Source organism: Cyprinus carpio, chromosome B2 (genome assembly GCF_018340385.1).
Source record: "Cyprinus carpio isolate SPL01 chromosome B2, ASM1834038v1, whole genome shotgun sequence".
NCBI classification, from domain to species: domain Eukaryota; kingdom Metazoa; phylum Chordata; class Actinopteri; order Cypriniformes; family Cyprinidae; genus Cyprinus; species Cyprinus carpio.
This window is the reverse complement of record NC_056598.1, coordinates 7612033-7632963: the sequence shown is the minus strand read 5'-3', so window position 1 is coordinate 7632963 and position 20931 is coordinate 7612033. Positions and strand designations below refer to the sequence as shown.

Here is a 20931-nt window from a genome sequence, read left to right as displayed (position 1 = left end):
TTCAAATATTTTTGCATCACCCTGACATATTTGACTTAATGCCCTATTCTTTTTTTTTTTTTACTTGTTTGTAGGGCCGCATAATTTAGCCAAACATTTGTAATTGTCAGTATGACTATAAATTATTATTTATTATCTACAACAATTATTTTTATGATTATATTTACTAAAAAAAAGTAAAGAATTATTTATTTTGTAATATTTCACTGCAAAATAAAAAAAAGATTAGATTTATTGTATAAAATAAATTAAATTATATAAATATAAAAATTGTATTTTAATAATTACAATACTATTTTCTTTTCATCTTCAAACATTAAACCATCAAACTTTTGTTTTTCCAATCGCAGCCTTTTTTTGATTTGATAAATGCACAAAGCCATTTATTGCATTTTTAAGGTATTTTGGGGTCCATATCCTAGTCAAAAATACACACACCTTTGTCAAAGATTAACTGCAACTGTCGTGTTTTGCGCTTCTTGTCACAGAACTCCCTTTCAAAGTCGCCGCGGCCTGAGGTGTATTGGTCCCATGCAATGTCCGGGAGCTGGACTACTCTCTGGGGCCGAGGCAGACCCATCTCCAACTGTGATGAAAGCAGATGATCAAAAACATGCTTATAAGCCAAAATGCAGGACTAAGTAGCAGGTATTTCAGACAATACCAATGGAAGTCCCAGAGAATGCTTCTGTACCCGTTTCTGTAGCTGGTCCACAAAGGCGATGGGGTCAGACAGGGCTTCCTTCTGATGCCGTGCCAGTGTCTCCAGGTCCAGGATGGCTTGGGTTCGCTGGGCCTCCAGTACACTGATGGTCTGGAGCAACCTCTGATAACTAATGTAGAGGACAGAGGAGAGGGAAGGGCAGAAATGCTTTATACATTATTAACAGCTGATGCTATGCATTTAACCATCAAACTTTCAGCAGTTATTCATTATTTAAATTTAGTGCAGCACAACCACACACTTTACTAAAGAAAGTCCCTGTAAACGTTCCTATAAACAGAAATATTTCCTGTTGGCCAAAGGGTGTTAACTGACAGCTTCATGCACGAACTGGGTTTCCTGCTTGTACCCAGAGATAGCTGGGCTAATTTTTAATTGTTTAACACTTTTAGGGAAAGGTTTTTAAAGTTCAAATAGTGATAGCCTAAAGAGAGAAGTTAAAATGCTAGTTTTATGATATATTGCAATTGCTATAAAAATCATGGACACACTATTTTACAGTCCTTTTGTTACATGTGTAATAACAGACAATTCTGCATAATTACATGCAACAACCTTAATCTTAACTCTAACCCTACAGTAAGTACAAGTTGTTAATTATTATCCAGTACTTAAAGGGATAGTTCACCCAAAAATGAAAATTCTGTCATTAATTACTCACCCTCATGTCGTTCCAAACCCGTAAGACCTTCATTCTTCTTCGGAAAACAAATTAAGATATTTTTGATGGAATCTGAGAGCTCTCTGAACCTCCACAGACAGCAATGATGTTACCACAACCGTAATTTTACTAAGCTACGAGAATACTTTTTGTGTGTTACGTTCAGCATGTGCGCGCTGTCTACTGAACGTAATCAGTTTTGTTTCCAAAATGGCAGAAGACGGTAACTCGGGGAGAAGAATTGCAGAATTAATTATGTTATAATTGTTTTCTTTGTACAGAGTGTCAGAAAGCTCTCAGATTCCATCAAAAATATCTTAATTTGTGTTCCGAAGATGAATGAAGGTCTTGCGGGTTTGGAACGACATGAGGGTGAGTAATTAATGACAGAATTTTCATTTTTGAGTGAACTATCCCTTTAATTGTAGAATTAGACTATAACAAGTGCACTAACATATGGTGTAACCAAAATCACAATTTTTCTCTTTTAGCTTCATTTTATGTAACAATTTCATTAACTCAATTATCAACTCTCACAAAAAAAAAAAATGTATGCCTCTAATATATTACATGGGATTCAGAAGTTCACATTTAAAAAAAAGGCTTTTCTAGATTCATTTCGTTAGTTACGATGATATTGCATTGGTTGAGCGCAACAGAGCTTTGACCTTTTCTCTGCACACCCTCAGGAAAATAGGATCCACAAATAGGAACACGAAAAAAGAGGCAGATAAGAAAAAAGGGTGAATTAGACAAAAATTGTCTTCTAAGCGGGAGATTCGGCCTACTAACTAGAAGTAATCTTATTCAGAAGGTCAACAGACCTTGTATAATCAATCTAGCCTAACATGGCATGAATGAAAACCAATTGATGACAGCAAGCATCCAATCTCAACAAGAATTCATTTAGAGGACTTGCTCCATTTGATTTACATTACTTGAGGGCAACTGACTAGTTTTTCTTCAATTTCCTAGCCATTTAATAACTTAGACCGCAGAGGAGCTGTTAACAGCCTCTCGATTTAGATGCACAATGAAGATAGGCATGTAGCACTGCAGGCTGGGGAAAGCAGCCAACGATGGCAATGAGCCCAAAACTGACATATGGCTGGAAATGCACTGCCACCTATGGGTCAACCATCTGAAAAGCAGACCAGATCTTTGTTATAACAGACAAGAACTAAACAAACATATAGTGATAAGGGCTTTGGGCCACTTTAACCTGTACTTCGCAAATTAACCAGTCCTATCCTACATCCATACATCTTTTCAAGTTAGTAGCCAATGTGAGCATGTTTATCGTGTGGTGCCTTCCTTGTTAAGACTATCATTACTATCACTATTTTCATACATCTGTTAAGGGATATCAACAAACCCCAAACCTCCAAATCACTGGAGACCTCAAATCTGAGGCTTGTTGTAGAATACCTCTCATCTAAATTGTCATCAAGAACATCATCTTATGAAGCAACCAGCAATGCTTTAAAAAACTAGCAAGACCCTAGTAACTAAAACCCCTTGGCATTGTGGTGACCAGTTTTGCACAGACAAGAATTCCTCATTTGCTTCTTCAAGAAAAAGTCATCTGCATTAATATATCTATAATTTAAATGTATGTAAAGCACACAATAAATCTAAATTAAAATGCAGAAGAAAAACTGTCCCAGATAAGAAATAAGAACGATTTAACAACAACAAAAGATAAATAATTCAGATAGGCCTCATACACTGACGTGACTGCAATCTCTTTTCATTTCTATTGACCGACAAGCCAATCCAGTTGGCTGCTCCTGATCCCTGCACTCACACTGTGAGATGGGCACACGCTGAATGAGCACGACCCAGGACAACCTGTCCACCAGCAGCAGGCCTTCCATCGCTTATAACCTACCACCGTCCTGGAGATTACAGCAGCTGTTGCTCATTTTCTGCTAGTGCAGTTGACTATTATGCTTCAGAAAACAAGTATGCAGAGTTAAGCAGGAAAACACTAAGATGTTTATCTGGGCCATCCTATTCAAATTACAATGCACAAACACTTTGAAAACTAAAAAGACAAAACAAGACTAAAAATAAGAGCAGGCTAGACAAATCAAAACCTGACCTGCTGGGTTTTGACAACCACATAAGTTAAAGCAATGCAGTCTGTGACTACTTTTAAAGCAAACCTCTATAATATATTAATAGGAAATTAGATTTATGAAGCTAGAGACCTCCTGAAACTGAAATAGTAAGACCTGAAAAGTACTAGTGGTACTTGCCCCTGCTAAGCACAAGTAATGCGGTTGCTACTAGGGCGTTCTAGAAAGTTTGCTACTGGCAAAAGTACAAAAAAATCCCACCAGCTAAAGAGGTATGATATTTTGTTTTTTAGATGTGGTCCTGTTCCTGAAGAGCTACCATCCTGCAAAGTTCAGCTCCAACCCTGATCAAACTCAAATGAACCAGCTAATTCATCTCTTTAGTAGCACTAGATAATTACAGACAGGTGTGTTGAAGCAGTGCTGGGACTGAAGTCTGAAGTCTGAACTGGGCACCTCCTGATGTAGTTCAATGCCTTTAAAATTTTCATACTTCGGATTTGTTCAAATTATTAACCCTCAATATGAGGTAGGGCTGGGCGATATATCTAACGATATGATCATGCGCATCTAGTCAGTAAATCTGGTTCCGTGATTAGCACTAAATTGCCATCACCTGCTTTCAAATGGAGCGGCATTTAATAGACAGAGCAGTAGATCACTGACAAGCTACGCAATATCGCATTCATTATCGAAGGCGATTCATCTGGGATAATGAACGCGATATTGCGTTCGATTTAGCGGTAATCACGGAACCAGATTTACTGACTAGATGCACATGATCATATCGTTAGATATATCGCCCAGCCCTAATATGAGGAATAGTAAGAATGGTGGTCGCCATAAACTCGAATTTATGAATACAAAAGGGTAGGACAAATCACAAATTGGTTTACCAGAACTGATGACTCAGACAGGATAGCATAAACCTGAACATACTCTTTGTTGTGTTTGAGAGCCAAGTGATCAGATTCAAAATAGTAGACATCCGGATCCTCGTCTTCCTCCTCATCTTCCTCAGCCTGAGTGGCCGGCAGCTCTTTGGTGGATCTTGACACTCTACTATCCGACACTCCGACCTCTCCACTGACCCCTGCTTTCTCTGAGAATTCATTGTCTGCCTCGCTAGAAAGCCCCAGTGCATGGTGGGAAAGGTCTTTATGGCTGGTGTCCTCAGAGGAAAGAGGAACCGGCGTGGACTCCTCCTTCAGCGAACCATTGTCTATGTGCGGGGAACTGGGTTTGGGGGAGCTGGCTTTGAGCCCACTACCAAAGGCAGCGCGGCGCGGTGAAGTCCTCAGGGTGTATCGGTGTTCTTGAGGCTCTGTGAAGGAGGGGGGCTCTGCAGGCAGCTGGGAGGCAGTCAGCACCGCTGTTTCTCCTGAGATATTCGAGCAGTTGTCAGAAGGGTCCTGCGGCTCAGCCTGAATGCTGCCGTTGGTGCTCTCCTCTCTTGCTAGCTCGTCGTGAGTCTGGCCGGCATCCCCTACGACATCCACCTCTACCTCCATCTCGGGTTCCCGGGACAGCATGGCCTCGGCAGCTTCCTCGAGCGTGCAGTTTCTCTCACAGTCAATTTGAGGGCTGTCGGACTCATTGGATTGCTTGGGATGAGGGGATCTACAAGGCACGATAGGGTCGGGGGATGAGGGCGCAGCCTGGCTGCCGTTTAACAGTGAAGGACTGTTGTTAAGCATGGCAGGGGAGGCACAGGGCTCCGGGGGTAAGGCTGCAACTTCCGAGTCCTCCTTATGGAGTTCAGTGAGGCCGTTGGTGGCCTTGACGTTCTCGCCGGCCTGCGGCAGAGGGGCGATCTCCTCCGCCGGGCCGTCCTTTTTTGGCTCTGCCTCTTTGTCGAGGCTGAGCGGAGGGTCAGAGGACACGTTCGTTTTGATGCCCTCGTCATTTTCCTTCGGTGCAGCGGGATCAGGGCTCTCTGGTTTGAGAGAAGGTTCCTCCTCAACCCCCTGCGATTCACCTGAGCGAGGGCAACGTTTGGCTTTCTTCAGGGCCGGGGAGGCTTCCGGCCCACCCCCAGCCCTAGGACGCTCGCAATTGTCCGATTTGTCAGACTCTTCTTTATCGGAGCTCGGCAAGCCTCGCTTTCCGTAGGATGGCAAGGGCTCACCTTCCGCCTTGCTCTCAGCTACCTTTCCAACCTGTGCTCCGATCTGCTGGTGCTGCTGACAGTCCTGCTTCTTCTTGGGCGAGCGGGCTCTGGGCACAGGAGGCGGAGAGGTCTCTTCCGGCTGGGCGATGCTGCGGTTCCTGAGGGTTCGACCACAAAAGTTCTCATCCAATCCATTTATCCCCACTGATGATCTTGTGACGCGCGAAGAGCGGGATGCGGCCATACTATGGTGGTGCCTACTGTCTCCTCATCGTGGTGCTCTCTCCTCAGCAGCAGAATGTGGGCACCTGAGGGACATGACGAGAGAATAATTACATATTCAGATTCAAAGTTAAATGGGTTTGAGAATTTCCTATTCCTACAGCTTATAATAATAAAAAAAAAATTAACAATAAGAAAAAAAAATTGAAAAACAGCTATAAATCAGACAGCTATAAATCCATAAACACATTTAAATAAATAGATAAAAATAGATAAACACATGATGGACCAAAGAGCCAAATATGGAAAAATGAGGTGAAAGAAGCATTTTAGCTGAAGTGAGCTAATCTGTTTGCTGGATGTTCCTTCACAGAAGATTGAGACGGAGCTGGAAGAGAATAACTTGTGTGTCAAGAATGAGAGCGCATTCATAGAATATCTGGAGTGTTTCTAAGCAGTAGTTCCAGAGCAAAAGGAAAGGGACGTATTTATTTACAGCTTTTTATGCTAGTGAAAAAATATCAACTAGATTTCTGGAGAAAACCTGAGTGATGTCTGCCTGTGTAAAAGCTGTAACCACAATGCCAAGGCACTGCTATGCAATTATTTACTGGTTCAAGACAGAAGAGCCCGCTAAAGATTTTTTGCTCACTTGAAAAGCCTCACAGAACAACCCTCCTTAGAAATCTGCGCAATTATGATCTCTAATTTATTACTAAGGGGTATATGCAATAGCGATGACGCATGGGCAAACATCACTAACAAGATTCTCACAATAGATCTTTAATGTGCACAATTACGGTGGAAAATCCTTATCGCAAGTTCTTCTCTCTTGGTCTTTGGGTTTGGTAAAACAAAGTCAAACATACACCACTGGAGGAATAACAACCTACGGGCAAGCTATGATCTACTGTTATCAAATATTCTATAAATGCGTTTGATATTCAGAGGTTATCTGAGAGTTTCCCACAAGCTATCAATCTACTCATCACACGTGCTCACTAGGCTTTCCCTGGTGCATTGAGCCGCAGATGTGACGGGGGATGGTCTGTATTTAAGCTGCTTCTTATCTGAGCTATAAAGTGCTTTTCAACAACGGCCAATACAACACAAACATTCAGTCCTAAAAGACCGATCGTGGGTGTCTCTAATGAAGTCCAAAAGTAAAAATTATTAAGCACCAAAAATGCAAGTTGGCTGGTAACTGTAGGGACTGCAAATTCACATGATGTTAACTGAATTATAACAATCTAAATGTTGCTGATGTAAAGACAAAGTATATTGTGTGTCTTCAAGTCAAAGTATACATCTATGTTCCAATTTTTATCAGAACTGTCCAGTGATTTTAGCACATACATGTCCATGCAGAGTTGTGTGAGTGATTTTTAATGCTTAGAAAATAGGTCCAAGCGCCAAACATGGCCATACAACACACTCATGGCCAACAGAGTACATTCTGAAAGGTTTGACCACTCAACTGTGCACGACGGAGCAGAATGCAAAAAATTATGTGTTCTGATTATGTTATGTTTATCTGATTCAAATCAAATAGTAAACTAACAAAAACAGAAATGCTTTCCTCAGAGGAAAATTTTCAATGAAAATTTCATGGTTTTTTTTCCTTTTCTTTTTCTCGAACTCAATAAAATAAAACATATGCAGAATATTCCTGGCAATATTCCAAACCACCAAAAAAATATAATATGAGAAGTCTCCACATTTTTGTGAAAGCCATTTCATAGACAGACATGACTAGCTTCTTTTGCATGCTGCTATCTGTGATGCAATGACCTGCAATGTTTGTCACAAATATTCTTTAAGTAAAATAAATAAATGACTAAATATTTTGTATTAATTCTAAATATTAAATCTAACAGATTTAAAGATTTAATTTAGGCTTTTATTCACATTCAAACAATGAACAAATCATACAGATCAAATATGGTAAACTAAGTTTAAAGTGTTTGTGTGACACAAAAACAGACCTATTGAGGATCAAGAAAGCATGTTTAAGCTTCTGTTTACCATATTGATTCTGTTTACCATATCAATCATCACATAACCAATATTATAATAATAATATAATTAATATTATTATTATTATTATTATATATATATATATATATATATATATATATATATATATATATATATATATTAACAAAACTAAACTTAAAACAAAAAACAAACCAAAAAAAAAATAAAAAAAAAAAAAAAAAACAAAAAAAAAAAACTAAAAATTTAAAACAAACCCCAAATCAAATAAATAAATAACACAAACAAAATAAATATCTTCATATAAACAAAATAAGGCTTTGTCTGTGCTCTTTCCATTTAAAATTAGAGGCAGGCAACCACTGCATTTTAATCATGATCAAACAAAGATGCTGCATACATGCAACATGAGCAGTTTTTAATCTAAATTAGATTGTATAATTTCAAAATTGGCAGTAAAAACAGAATGATTTGACTTCAGTTTTGTGAAACTATACATAAAAAATATCTGCATGAAACGGACACAGCAGATGAGCTGAACGAGACGCAGATTCACTCTCTGCCAGCAGGTGGCACTTAAGAGTTTCCTTGGTTTCCGCTGTAAACAAAGCAGTGCTGCACTTATGAACTTTAATATGCATTATAAAGAGGCAAGATGAAAAGAAAAAAATACCATCTAAACTCTTCTAAAGACAATACGTTCCCATCAGACATACATTCATATAAACTCCTACCCCTAATTGAATCACGATTTGTTTAGCATTAATTTGAATTGTCACAAATTTGAATCGATTTTCAACCGGATCGTGGTTAATCGTTACATCCCTAAACATTACTTAGATTAAACCACTCAATTCATATGGATTACTTTCACAATGTCTTCATGACTTTTCAACATCAAATTTCTGTGAAATGGACTTTCATTTGAGGGACAGAAATTTCTACAGTTTCATTAAAAATATCTTCATTTGGGTTTCAAAGATTAACAAAACTCTTACGGGTTTGGGTGAAGTATTTATTTAAATGTTTTAAAAGCCCCATTATTAACTGAAAGAAAGAAAGAATGAAAGAAAGAAAGAGAAAAAGAACAATACAAAACTTGAAATAACATTTAATGGTACATTTTCTCAATTCATCAGCCATCGGCATGTGTGCAAAAAGCTAATTTTGGACCCGGGGCATGACAAATGAAGCAGTCAGTCCAAAGACCAGTGCTTACAGAATATGATATATTGATATGAGAACAGTGAAATGTGACAAATCTGCAAGGCAGCAGCAAAAACACACCACATTTCATCTGGGGGAGCTTCAGAGGAGACTGAAGAGAGCACTGGGCTGGTACTGTCGTCTGCATTACTCAACAATTAGTGTGGTACTAACGTCAAACAGAAGCTTGAAGTGTGACAAATTAGATTACACCATATCAAATTTCTCAATGCCTCCATTTCTGCTAAGGCCGTGCAAGAGGATACATCTAGGACATAGCCTATGCAGTCGGAAAAAAAAATAGAAAATTGTAGGTTTTATTACAGCAAGAACATTTCCAAACAGCCTGTCCTTGAAGGGAAAGAAAAAAAAAAAAAAAAAAAAAAAAAAATTTATGAAACCATAACTCTAGATCATTCACATTAAAAAGGACACTAAAGACCACACCACATTCTTCAGTCTGCACAATCACTGCCATGTACCATTAATGTGATGAGAGGCTTTGAATAAGATTTCGCACCCCTGACATTAGTTTTGCTTGAGAAATGAGAGGCACCTGAGGACAGTCTTCCACGCATCCCTTATTCACACTCCACTGAAGCCTCCCTGGTGAGTGTCTAATGTGATTTGACCATGCATATAAAAAACGAGACAGAAAACAGACAGAAAGGGTGTTGTCCAGGCCTAAATCCTAAAAGCACCAAAATGGTTAGAAAACATAATTTTCCCATTTACTACCCAAGTCAGTTTAACTTACTACCAGTGGGGAAAATATTTATTTGATCCCCTGCTGATTTTGTAAATTTGCCCCCACTCAGGGCTCAACAATAAGGACTGCACGATGGCCCGGGGCCAGGCAGTTGAAAGACTATTGGGACAGAAGACAGATTGAGTCCCTTGGCCGGTGCTTTCCGGGGGGAGCTTGACGGAGCTATAGCCCCATCAGAAACTGCTTAGCTCCGGCACAACCCCCAAGGATTCCTTTTCCTATATGATGTTCCTGTTTTTGGTGTCACTTTCATTAACATTGAAGCCGGGAAACCATAACGATCATTCACATTTAAAAAAGGACACTAAAGGACCCACACCACATTCTCAGTCTGCACAATCACTGCCATGTACCATTAATGTGATGAGAGGCTTTGAATAAGATTTCGCACCCCTGACATTAGTTTTGCTTGAGAAATGAGAGGCACCTGAGGACAGTCTTACACGCATCCCTTATTCACACTCCACTGAAGCCTCCTGGTGAGTGTCTAATGTGATTTGACCATGCATATAAAAAACGAGACAGAAAACAGACAGAAAGGGTGTTGTCAGGCCTAAATACTAAAAGCACCAAAATGGTTAGAAAACATAATTTTCCATTACTACCCAAGTCAGTTTAACTACTACAGTGGGGAAAATATTTATTTGATCCCCTGCTGATTTTGTAAATTTGCCCACTCAGGGCTCAACAATAAGGACTGCCCGATGGCCCGGGGCCAGCGTGAAAGACTATTGGGACAGAAGACAGATTTGTCCCTTGGCCGGCGCTCGGGGGGAGCTTGACGGAGCTATAGCCCCATGAGAAACTTGCTTAGCTCCGGCACAACCCCCAAGGATTTCCTATTGATGTTCCTGTTTTTTGGTGTCACTTTCATTAACATTGAAAAATAAACATTAAAAACCAAAAAAAAAAAAGAAAGAAAGAAAGAAAGAAAGAAAGAAAGAAAGAAAGAAAGAAAGAAGTGCCTAAAATGTGGCCTATAAACAAATTATATTATGGGAAGGGGTCAAGCAACGCGTCAACTGTGCGCAAGAGTTACACCAATGAACGTCAGTCAATTCACTATAGAAGAAGTAAAAGTAAAAAAAAACTGATGGATCTTTCTAACGCTGCATTAATGGTAGGGATAGGTATCGTTTGTATTTTATCAATTTTGATTCTGCTTATCGATTCCGATTCTTATCGATTCCTAGTTTCTATTTCAGTAAGATAAAAATCCAATATAAAAAATTAAGTCAAACATTTTGATGTCAAACATTTATTCTGTTTCTTTTTACAAAGCATTCTGTTGCAGCAGAATAACAGGAGCAAAAATCAGCAGCCTACAGAACACTCCAAGAGGAATTTTGCCTATGCTTTTTTTTTTTAAATACCACAGCAAAATAAACTAGATTAATATAAATTTAAAATATTAAAGTGTTATAGACAAGTAAACCATAATAAAATAGGAACAAACAAATCAATTAAAAGCATAAATAAATACAACTGAACCAAATTTCAGGTACAGAAACTAATTAAAATTTAAAAACCATTGCATAGTTTTCTTTTCATAAATAAAATATAAATTACTTCAAGTTATTAAATATATTTAGTCAAGATCAGTGAATGATTTTCTTTTGTTCTTTGACTAACATTAATGACAGGCAGTGCATTTATAGGCTGCTATCTCTTTAACACCGATCACACGCAGCGCTAAAAATACTGCACATGCGTTTTCTTTCTCATCTGTTTATGTTCACTGAAGACAAAAACGCCTGTGTTTATTATGATATACTTACATAGTTTTCTGCATACTGGTCGATAAATATGAAAGAAGTCAGTTTTGGCCCACAACAACCTTTTCTACAATGGAAATACACAGAACGGTCAGAGAACGGACACAAACCGGGAACCCACACCGCGACTGCTGTTCTCTGTGCACGCGCTTGCGCTTCATGTGCGCCGCACGTAAACAAGGCACAAGTTCTTGCCATTCCTACAATTAATTCGTTTTAAATTAAATTAAAATGTGAACGCAGGACTCCTTAAGCGGAATCGAAATGCACACTTCTTATCGAATACCTGTTTCTTGGAAATATGGAACTGGTTCTAAAATGGAACCGGTTTTCGATACCCAACCCTAATTAACGGTGCATATTCTCTGAGAAAACGAGAGACAAAACTACATATGCTGATAATGGTATATAACTGTCTTAAATTATTCCCTTAATATTTCTCGTGTTCCGTATAGTGAAAAACATGAGAAGAAACGTATTTCACGTTAAACAGGTTGTTTTTGAAAATCTGTGCACGAAATAAAGCTGCTCTTAATTTTCATTTAGTGTTAATCATTTTTTCATTTTTTCATCAAATTTTCATTTAGTTAAATTAATAGAAAATAAAAAAAAAAAAAAAAATATAATTCATTGTATAAATTAATAGACCTGTTAAAAAAAAAAAAAAACTTTTTAAAAACATTTTCAATGAGGAGTAAGCTAATAGCCTAAACTGTAATTATCCTCACAGTGCAGGGAAGATCAGGACGACTTCACCGAATTGAGGATGGAGCCATGTACTGTAAAATCTTGGACAAGAACCTCCTTCCCTCAGCCAGAACACTGAAGATGGGTCATGGATAAGTTTTCAAGGATTACAATGACCCAAAACATACAGCCAAGGCGACAAAGGAGTGGCTCAAGAAGAAGCACATTAAGGTCATGGAGTGGCCTAGCTAGTCTCCAGACCTCAATCCTATAAAAGAATCTGTGGAAGGAGCTGAAACTATGAGTTGCCAAACGACAGCCAAGAAACCTTAAGGATTTAGAGAGAATCTGTAAAGAGTGGACCAAAATCCCTTCTGAGATGTGTGCAAACCTGGAGACCAACTACAAAAAACGTCTTACCTCTGTGCTTGCCATTAAGGGTTTCTGCACCAAGTACTAAGTCATGTTTTGCTTGGGGATAAAATACTTATTTCACAAACCAATTTATAAACTTATATATATATATATATTTTTTTTTTTCGATTATATATATTATTTTTTTTTTTTTTTTTTTTTTTTTTTTTTTCCGTGGATTTGTGGGTTTGTAGGAGTCACCTAAATGTTAAAATGGAGGAGTCACCACTAATGTCATCACATACGCTACAACCCTTCTGACATGAGTCATTTGTGCATAATGAGGTTATCTGAGAACTCAGATATGAGTAAGTGAAGTTTAGGTTGCTTTCCTGGTATAAAGGAGTAAACCTTAAATAACAGACTATAGTGGGTGATGTAACAGCATGTTCAAATCATTTCATTGCATAAAAATCAGAAAATTCACTATCAACTTTATCAAAACAGTGCTTCTCAAGCAAGGGGCCTTAGCAAACTTTTATAAAAAAAATTGTTTTTTAAAAGTTAAGTTAAACACGACAATACCTATAAAAACTCAAAATCTTAAAAAAAAGATTACACTCGTTTCGAACCGGAATCATGGTGGAATATCCGGTGATGTCCACTTCGCAGGGCACTTATGGTCGAATAGAACAAATGTCGTAGGTTATAAAAGAACTAGAATTGGGAACGCTGCCTTACCATTCTGTGATGCCATGTCCCAGCGTGACAAGACAAAACCAATAAAACCCATTACAAATGAGGCATTTGTTGCATCCAGTGGGGACATCATTACTGATTATAATGACTTATACTGTCTTTTATGCATTGCGTATCACACCGCGTAAACATAAAACCATGTCTGCATTTGTGATTGGAGAAACGACAAACAACAAATGCTACTCTATCAGTGGCAAAATCTTTAAATATTTAAACCTACTTCATACTTACAGGCTGTGAGTAAGAAACTCCAGACTGTCCTTGCAAAGTTGTAACTGCCCCACTTTATAGAAACAAACACCAGCATTGAAGGCTACTCTCACAGGAAACAGTCCTCGTCCTCCGTAAAATGCACTATACACATCTGAATATTTGGTTTGAACTGTTCCTGAACAGTTTTGTAAATACAACTTAAAGGGTTAGTTCACCCAAAAATGAAAACATGTCGTTCCAAACCCATAAAAAGGGCTCCAAACAAAAAAAATCGAGTAAGGAGCCATTGGCTCCTATAGAAAAAAACTTAGGAGCCAAAAATTTTTTTTAGGTGCCTCGAATAAACGTGTTTTATTTATTTTACGATTATTATTATTTATTTATTTACATTTCAACATTTCAATCATACTGTCATGTGTTTATGTCTCATCTTTTCTTGATTTTATCAGCATTTTAATCCATCTTGTAGATGACCTGAGAACTAAGGTTCACTTAAAGTGGGAACTAAATGTCTTTTCCCAGCTTGAAATATACAGTCAAAAGAATTGTTCATTACACAGGGTCTGTACCAGTATCATGGAGCATAAGCATCACTTGGCCACTGAGTGGTAGCTTGGGCTCCTCCTACACGAGACATTTCAGTAAGTTGTACTGTAGGCTCTCTTATAAAATAGCCTACCTTTTGATGTTAATTCATGTTCACTATGTACTATATTAGTAAAGAGAAAGATTAAATGGGTTCAGTTGCCCTTGAAACTGAGGGCGCTAAAGCGACCGTGCCTGCCGCATTAAGAGCGCCAAAACTGTAGCCTATTGTTTGAATTTCGTTATGAATTCGGAATAATTTTAAAGCTAGTACTTTTTATATAAAAAAGTTACAAAGCATCGAGCTTTTTGCGATTACTGGACGGCAGTTGCACTTCAAATAATGAAGTTCAGCATTAAAAGAACACACACCAAGATCTTGTTTAGAAGAAGCCATATTAGTAATTATTAATAAACGAGAATTGTTAACGATATTGCCAATATTCACACAGCTGACAGCTTTACCTGTTCTAGTTTGTTCAAGTTGTGCACAAAATAGACGCTGTGTGTTCTGCACTTTCCCTTCTTACGTATCCGTCATTAATCTCTCGCTGCACAGCGGAGCTGCGTTTATCAGACTGTGTGTTGCGGCAGCACTGATGTGCGGCAGGAGACGGGGACTGTCTGAAAACTCTCTTTCCACTAAAACCTTGATGCGCATCGTCTCAGTTTAATACGTGAACATAACAAAAGATTTGATCGCAAAACAATTAGGAAAAAAGGCATTAGATTCAAATGTTTAAGTTATAACATGTAAATATATACCCAGATAGCAATACACTCGGGCCTGATTCTGGCTGAAATGCGTCTCTGTCGGTTCAGTCTCGGCATCGGTGAGAAGATAATGGGCCAGAGCCGCGCCGACTCTACAAAACACTTCTGGCTGACAGACGGCTTTTTCTCTATGGGCCGGATCTCGCTCTGAAGCGGTTGTACACGCGGCAGGTCCACACTCGGTGTAGTTGTGTGTATTAACCTTCGGCCCGAGTTCGTTTATCACAGACGGGGCGCTGCTAGAATGAAGCAAATCATCCGCCTGAGAAAACTTTTTTAGCAGTTAAATCCTGAGGCGCTTTCGGCGGGTAGTCGCCAGTGGCGACCTTCAGGAAAAAAACATCACTCGCAAATTAATATTTATGGTCGCAAATGCGACTGTTTTAGTCGCAGTTTGGAGCCCTGGACTTACCCCCATGTCGTTCCAAACCCATAAAAGTGCCGTTCGTCTTCGGAACACAATTTAAGATATTTTGGATGAAAACCTGGAGGCTTGAGACTGTCCCATAGACTGCCAAATAAATAACAGTGTCAAGGTCCAGAAAAGGTATGAAAGTTGTCGTCAGAATACTCCATCTGCCATCAGACGTGTAATCTGGGTTATATGAAGCGACGGGAACACTTTTTGTAAGTGAAGAAACAAAAATAATGACCTTATTCAACAATTCCTTTGTCAACATTCTCCTCTGTGTCTCTCCATATCACCGTATGCTGCGTATGCTCTTCTGTGTCCTCCGTGCCAAAAGGATGCGCTGTTTTATTTCAAATCAAAGCTAAATACACGTAGAAACAGTGCATCCTTGTGTTCCGAAGACGAACTGATCTTTTACGGGTATGGAACGACATGGGGGTAAGTTATTAATGACATTTTTGGGTGAACTAACCCTTTAACCACTGATTTCTAGACGTGTCCTCTTTTGGAAGGCAAAACTAAGTAGCTTTTCTTTCACAACCAAACACAGCATCTCTACAAAATGGCGCCGGCGGCAACAGCGAGAATAAAAGTTACGCCTTATTTCTTTGCGTGAACATCTGCGCTGTGTTATGCAAATCTTCCCACATCGTGATGTAGATATGTGGGGGCGTGTTTAAACGAGCCGTTTTCGGAGGGCATGGACAAGTCTTACAAAGAACATCTCTTTGGATTTGAGACTTTAGTCTTTGCAACTTTGCAGATCTTCTTTATGCACCAAGAGCTTGTAACACTCCAAAGAGAAAGGAAAAACTGAAATCGTATCATATGACCCCTTTTAACTAAAGAATCCTGCAAGCACTTTAATTTTCCCCCCTTTACTCACACTACACAAAAAGCGAATTGATAACAACAAATTTCACAAAAACATACTACTCCAAAAACAAAAAACATCCCTTAATGACAGCTTTCCTAAAAGTATATCCTATTCCTAAAATAAGAAATATCCCAATATATCGCCTTGCTTACAGTATCGCAATAAATACACCATTTTTGAATGTGAATATGAAGGTAAATAAGATTTAAGCTAAGGTCTTTAGTGAATGACAACTTAAATGTCTAAATAATAAGATTTTTATTTTTGAACCAACTATTGATTTAATATCATTATAAGTCTTCAGATGGACATTAGATACTGATGTATGATGCCTCAAACAGGAGGAACTGTACAATAAACTTTATTTGGAAACACACTGCAATTCAATTTACAAATAAGTCAAATATGCAATTTTTAGGGATGTTTATTAATCAGTGTGCACTATGCAAAGATATCATCTGCCAATCAAGTCACTCCACAGCACTGAAAGCATCTGGGAAAAAAAAACTAAGAACAGAGTGACTTGTTGCGGGAAACGTGCACAACCTAAGTTGTCCTAAACATCAGAGTGTGTCATATTAAGTGCTTCAATAAAAGCATTTAGTTTAAAGTAGCTTGCCCTGTCAGGCGCTCTGGCAAACGTGTATGTGTTTAATGCATCTGAAACATTTTCCTCAGCACTTACATTTATGGTTGTATTGTTAACACAATTTAATTTTTTTCTAAACTATTTCTTGTTAGATATTAAGCATAATGATAAAATTCCATTACATTACAAATACATTTAACACAAGTAACTTTTGAGAGCATTGACGGTCTACTCTGTAATGGAGTATAAATGTAAACATAAGTGAATGTGCGTTCCTCCTACCTAGTACGAGTTAAAGTCTCTGCTTTTGTTTTTCTTTATTTGTATTTATTTGTACTGTATTTGGCGGTTTTCATCCAATTGATCAAATAAACAATGGACATATTATAATCGACACATTTTTGTCTAAACAAGAACAGACACTAACGTTACTACCTCAGCCGCTGGCAGGTGCTAATAGAAGCTCATCCCAGAATGGAGAGATAACCGACACTGCCCTCAAACTCACTCGGACTGCTTTTATGGACTTGAAATATGACGTTGTCATTCTGCTGCTCGCGCCTTGCGCCGCACGCGTTAAGAATTTAAAACTTCCTGAATAATCGTACAGCTCGCGCGCGTGGCGAAGAACTTTAAATTGACACGTGCTCACCAGTGAATTATCAGCACCAAACACTCAGCCCAGTCCAAATGACAACGCGGAGGGAAACACTCGCAGTCTGTGCAGCTCAGCACGTTTTCTAAATCGCTCGTCGCAGTGGTTTCAGAGAACCCAGTTTGGCTCCGTGATTGAAAAATGATAAACCCTCATTTAAAGCCATGTGATGTTTTCCTCAGAAACGGGTTTCCGCTAATAAACCTGACACACTAACAGAGTGTTTTAAGCACTGCTGCAGATTATTAACTCACCGTCATTTATCTAGAACAGGCGTGAGAAGAAACATTTTCTCCTTCAACCGCATTTAACGGGCCTCTCCGGCAACACCGCATCCGCGGCTCGGCATGATGTGCAGCCCCGCTGCCTCCCAAAGACCCCGGTGCAAGTTTCTCCACCTCCGTGACTTCCGAGCGGAGCTCAACTTCTGAATTAGTCTCTAATGCAACACGTCTGCTTCACGCACCTCATACAATCTCTTATTAAAAAATGTACTTTTAAGACACAACTAACCGTTTAACTGAACAAAACAAATGTGTCCGCAGGGTTTTATTAGCTCACCTGCTAACTACTGCATTGACAGGATGCGCAATTCCACTCATTTCGCGCTACAAATAACACAAGATATTCATTGTGTACATCTCCACGCAACAACGAGAAACAGACAATTCGATTTCTTTTTTCCACAACTTACCCACAAATTAGCATTTTGGCTAAGAGCGCTAATGAATATGATACAGACTTACTTTAGCATGCTAATGCTAACGAATTTGGCGCACCCTTTTTAACGCTCATTCATAACACTTGTTAACGAACGGGGAAAACATGCTGTTTCCCGGTGTCAAATAAACGTAAACTGCAGAGTAAGTGAGTGAATGACTTTTGAAGATAAAGGGCCTAAATGTGGAAGCTAACAGGCTAGCGTGGAACAGTGCAGAGGAGCGGGGGCAGCGTGAACATACACTACTGATCAGCCGCAACAACTTTGCCCATAAAATCCGCTCGAACCGCTACAATCGGAGCGGTTCCTAAAGCAGAGTCTGCTTTAACTTCGAGATAAAGTCGGGGAATTGGACTTGAGTGACGGATAATTCAATGTAAAAGGGTTTATGAAGCTACAGAATTACACTTACCTCACTTCCGCAAATCGTTTGCTGCACATTCGGCAGCCGCCATGTTTTTTTTCTCTCTCGGTGCTGCTGTGAATGTGAATCCCACAATCCCGCTCACTGCGATACTGTACAGGACAGCAGCCGCGGCCCACACGCGCGCTGCTTTCATAATGACCGGCTCTCAAGAGCTCTGCTGTCAGCGCTGATCTGACCGAGCATTTCAGCCTGATGACGAGCAGCATATTGTACTGAAGAATGCACTATTATGTGCTATTGATCTGTCTATGAGTGCAAATAATGGCTAGACTGCACCAGTGCTATTTAGGGCTCAGTCAAGTACTTAAATTTTATGTCAGGCTGAGGTCAGTGAATTAAGTTAACAATCAAAAGAATGGCTCGACTTCTAAGACAGTGTCATCACTGTTACTGTATTTTCAAGGGTTTTCTACAAAGGGGTTTTCAAATTGGGGTCCGGGGTCCCCCAGGGAGTGCTAAAATATAATAAAATATAAAAGTAAATAAATAACGTCTAACAATACAGTACTATAATGAAGAGAATAAATGTAACCATTGAAACTAATATTTTCAGAACATAACTTTTTTATACAAAATAATTATATAAATGGCTTTTAAAATGGATGGGAGTCCCTTGCACAATGATTTTTCCTGTTTTTGCAGCAAAGAAGATCATAAGGTTAACTGAAATAACTACAACAAATAAGTCTGAACACTTTACGGTGATGAGAACCAGGGTGGAAATGAGCTTCATTTTCCTCTCAAAATGCCCTAAACAAGCTTCCTCTTCTATTTTCAAATTGATTATGTATTATTTTTAGTTGATTTTGGGGTGAAATACTACCTGGACGTGTTTTTGTAAAATGTATCCATTCACAGAGCAATTTAACAAATATTAATTTCTTAAATTTCAGAACATAGGAATGATGACAGATATCGACAGCATACGTTTCTGATTTAATAGTAGCCACTCAAATACAGCTTTCATCTCTGCGGACCATTAATATTGAAAAACGACATCACATCCTTCTATACATTAAATAATGCCTTGAATGTACACAGATGAGGCAGCAGGATTTAATTGATCTGATTTTTTTCTTTCACATAGCATTTTTAAACAAGACAGCCTTCGATGTGTTCAAATGTGCACCTTATTGTTTGCATCTCCATGCAACACAAATAAAAATGAGGAATTGATTTTCTTGCCAGCATAATGTGCCACATCATTCATATTAGCGTGCATTCTGCTTAGATTTAGCTCGTCTAATCATTTCCAAACAAAGAAAATGTCCATGAATGCCAGAATAATCATACCCCTCTGGAATAAATAACATTTAGTGCAGGAACGTGTGTTCTTTAAGTACTAGTACATTCAAATACATATCGAACATCAGAGCTGAAGCATGCACGCTTTTGAATCTACAGTACAGTGCAAAACAATATTGTTCTTTCCTGAGACTACGTAGCATTTAGTATCCCTTCATACCCAAAACATGAAGTTTTCATCCACTAAGACAACATATTCTTTCATTTTCTTAATCAAAAAATATCTACAGATGCAGTGGAATTAATTTTCGGTGTACACGAATCATGGGCTATTTGGTTTGGGCGAAGCAAAATCATGAACGCAGCTGCACATAGAAATCAAATGCATTAATGGACTGAAACTGTGCCTTAAGTCTAATTGGCTTCTAGTGTTGAGAGGAAATGGATATGCACGATATATATACAAATATAAAGCACACTGGAGGACGTTTAATCCATCCATCTGCTATAAAAAACAGTCATAAAGGGTATAGAGAGTGTGGGAGAAGTGTGTATGCTGAGGTGAAGCTGTGAGGTCCTTTGCTCGAATGCTTGAAAGCAAGAGTGAAGTGCAAAATAATAAGTGTTTCTCGGTCCCCTTGCGGTCCAGCAGCATCGCAGCACAACTACACCGAGCGCGTCTCCACTTCGATCTTCTCCTCTGCCTGGGAAGTTTCGGCCTCCTGATGGCTGACACTGGGCCGCACGGTCACCACCGGCCCTCCTCCGTGAATGGAATGGAGGAAGTTCCAGGTCTCTTCAGATATCTGACCTGAATCGGCACCTGTTAAAGCAGAAAAGAAGCAAAACACATGTTTTTTGAGCAAATGTGTTAATGAAAGGTACTTGAAACAAGCAGGTACACTACTAAATGCAGGGCTGAACAATTAATCTGATTTTAATTCATCACAATTTCTGCTTCTATTAACTAAGCATAATCAACAGAGATATTGGCACGCTGGTTTATTCTTGGTTATTTCTTTGTCTTCACGAGGATTTAGATATCAAGAGGTTGAAATCCCAATTACACTTGGACCGATATGAGTTTTAT

General features: G+C 38.8%; 2 protein-coding genes across 8 annotated transcripts in view; both read right to left on the bottom strand.

Moving 5' to 3' along the window:
* The window catches only part of LOC109055352 (ZZ-type zinc finger-containing protein 3-like), a 35338-nt gene extending 16556 nt beyond the window's left edge, over nucleotides 1–18782 (bottom strand). The window contains exons 1-5 of one of the 4 annotated variants that reach the window (XM_042717934.1): nucleotides 18010–18027; nucleotides 17703–17926; nucleotides 4406–5884; nucleotides 695–833; nucleotides 439–586 (exon numbers count right to left, since the gene is read on the bottom strand). In XM_042717934.1, the coding sequence (XP_042573868.1) occupies nucleotides 439–586; nucleotides 695–833; nucleotides 4406–5820 (1702 nt within the window). In that variant the 5' untranslated portion in view covers nucleotides 5821–5884; nucleotides 17703–17926; nucleotides 18010–18027. Of the gene's footprint in view, nucleotides 1–438; nucleotides 587–694; nucleotides 834–4405; nucleotides 5885–17228; nucleotides 17405–17445; nucleotides 17677–17702; nucleotides 17927–18009; nucleotides 18028–18581 lie in introns of those variants that run through there. The other 3 variants (XM_019072577.2, XM_042717935.1, XM_042717936.1) reach the window with 3 other exon arrangements.
* A 731-nt stretch (nucleotides 18783–19513) lies between these two features.
* LOC109055359 (ubiquitin carboxyl-terminal hydrolase 33) overlaps nucleotides 19514–20931 on the bottom strand; it is a 29873-nt gene continuing 28455 nt past the window's right edge. For all 4 annotated transcript variants that reach the window (XM_042717931.1, XM_042717930.1, XM_042717932.1 and 1 more), the window contains one exon: nucleotides 19514–20664. In XM_042717931.1, the coding sequence (XP_042573865.1) occupies nucleotides 20507–20664 (158 nt within the window). In that variant the 3' untranslated portion in view covers nucleotides 19514–20506. The remainder of the gene's footprint in view (nucleotides 20665–20931) is intronic.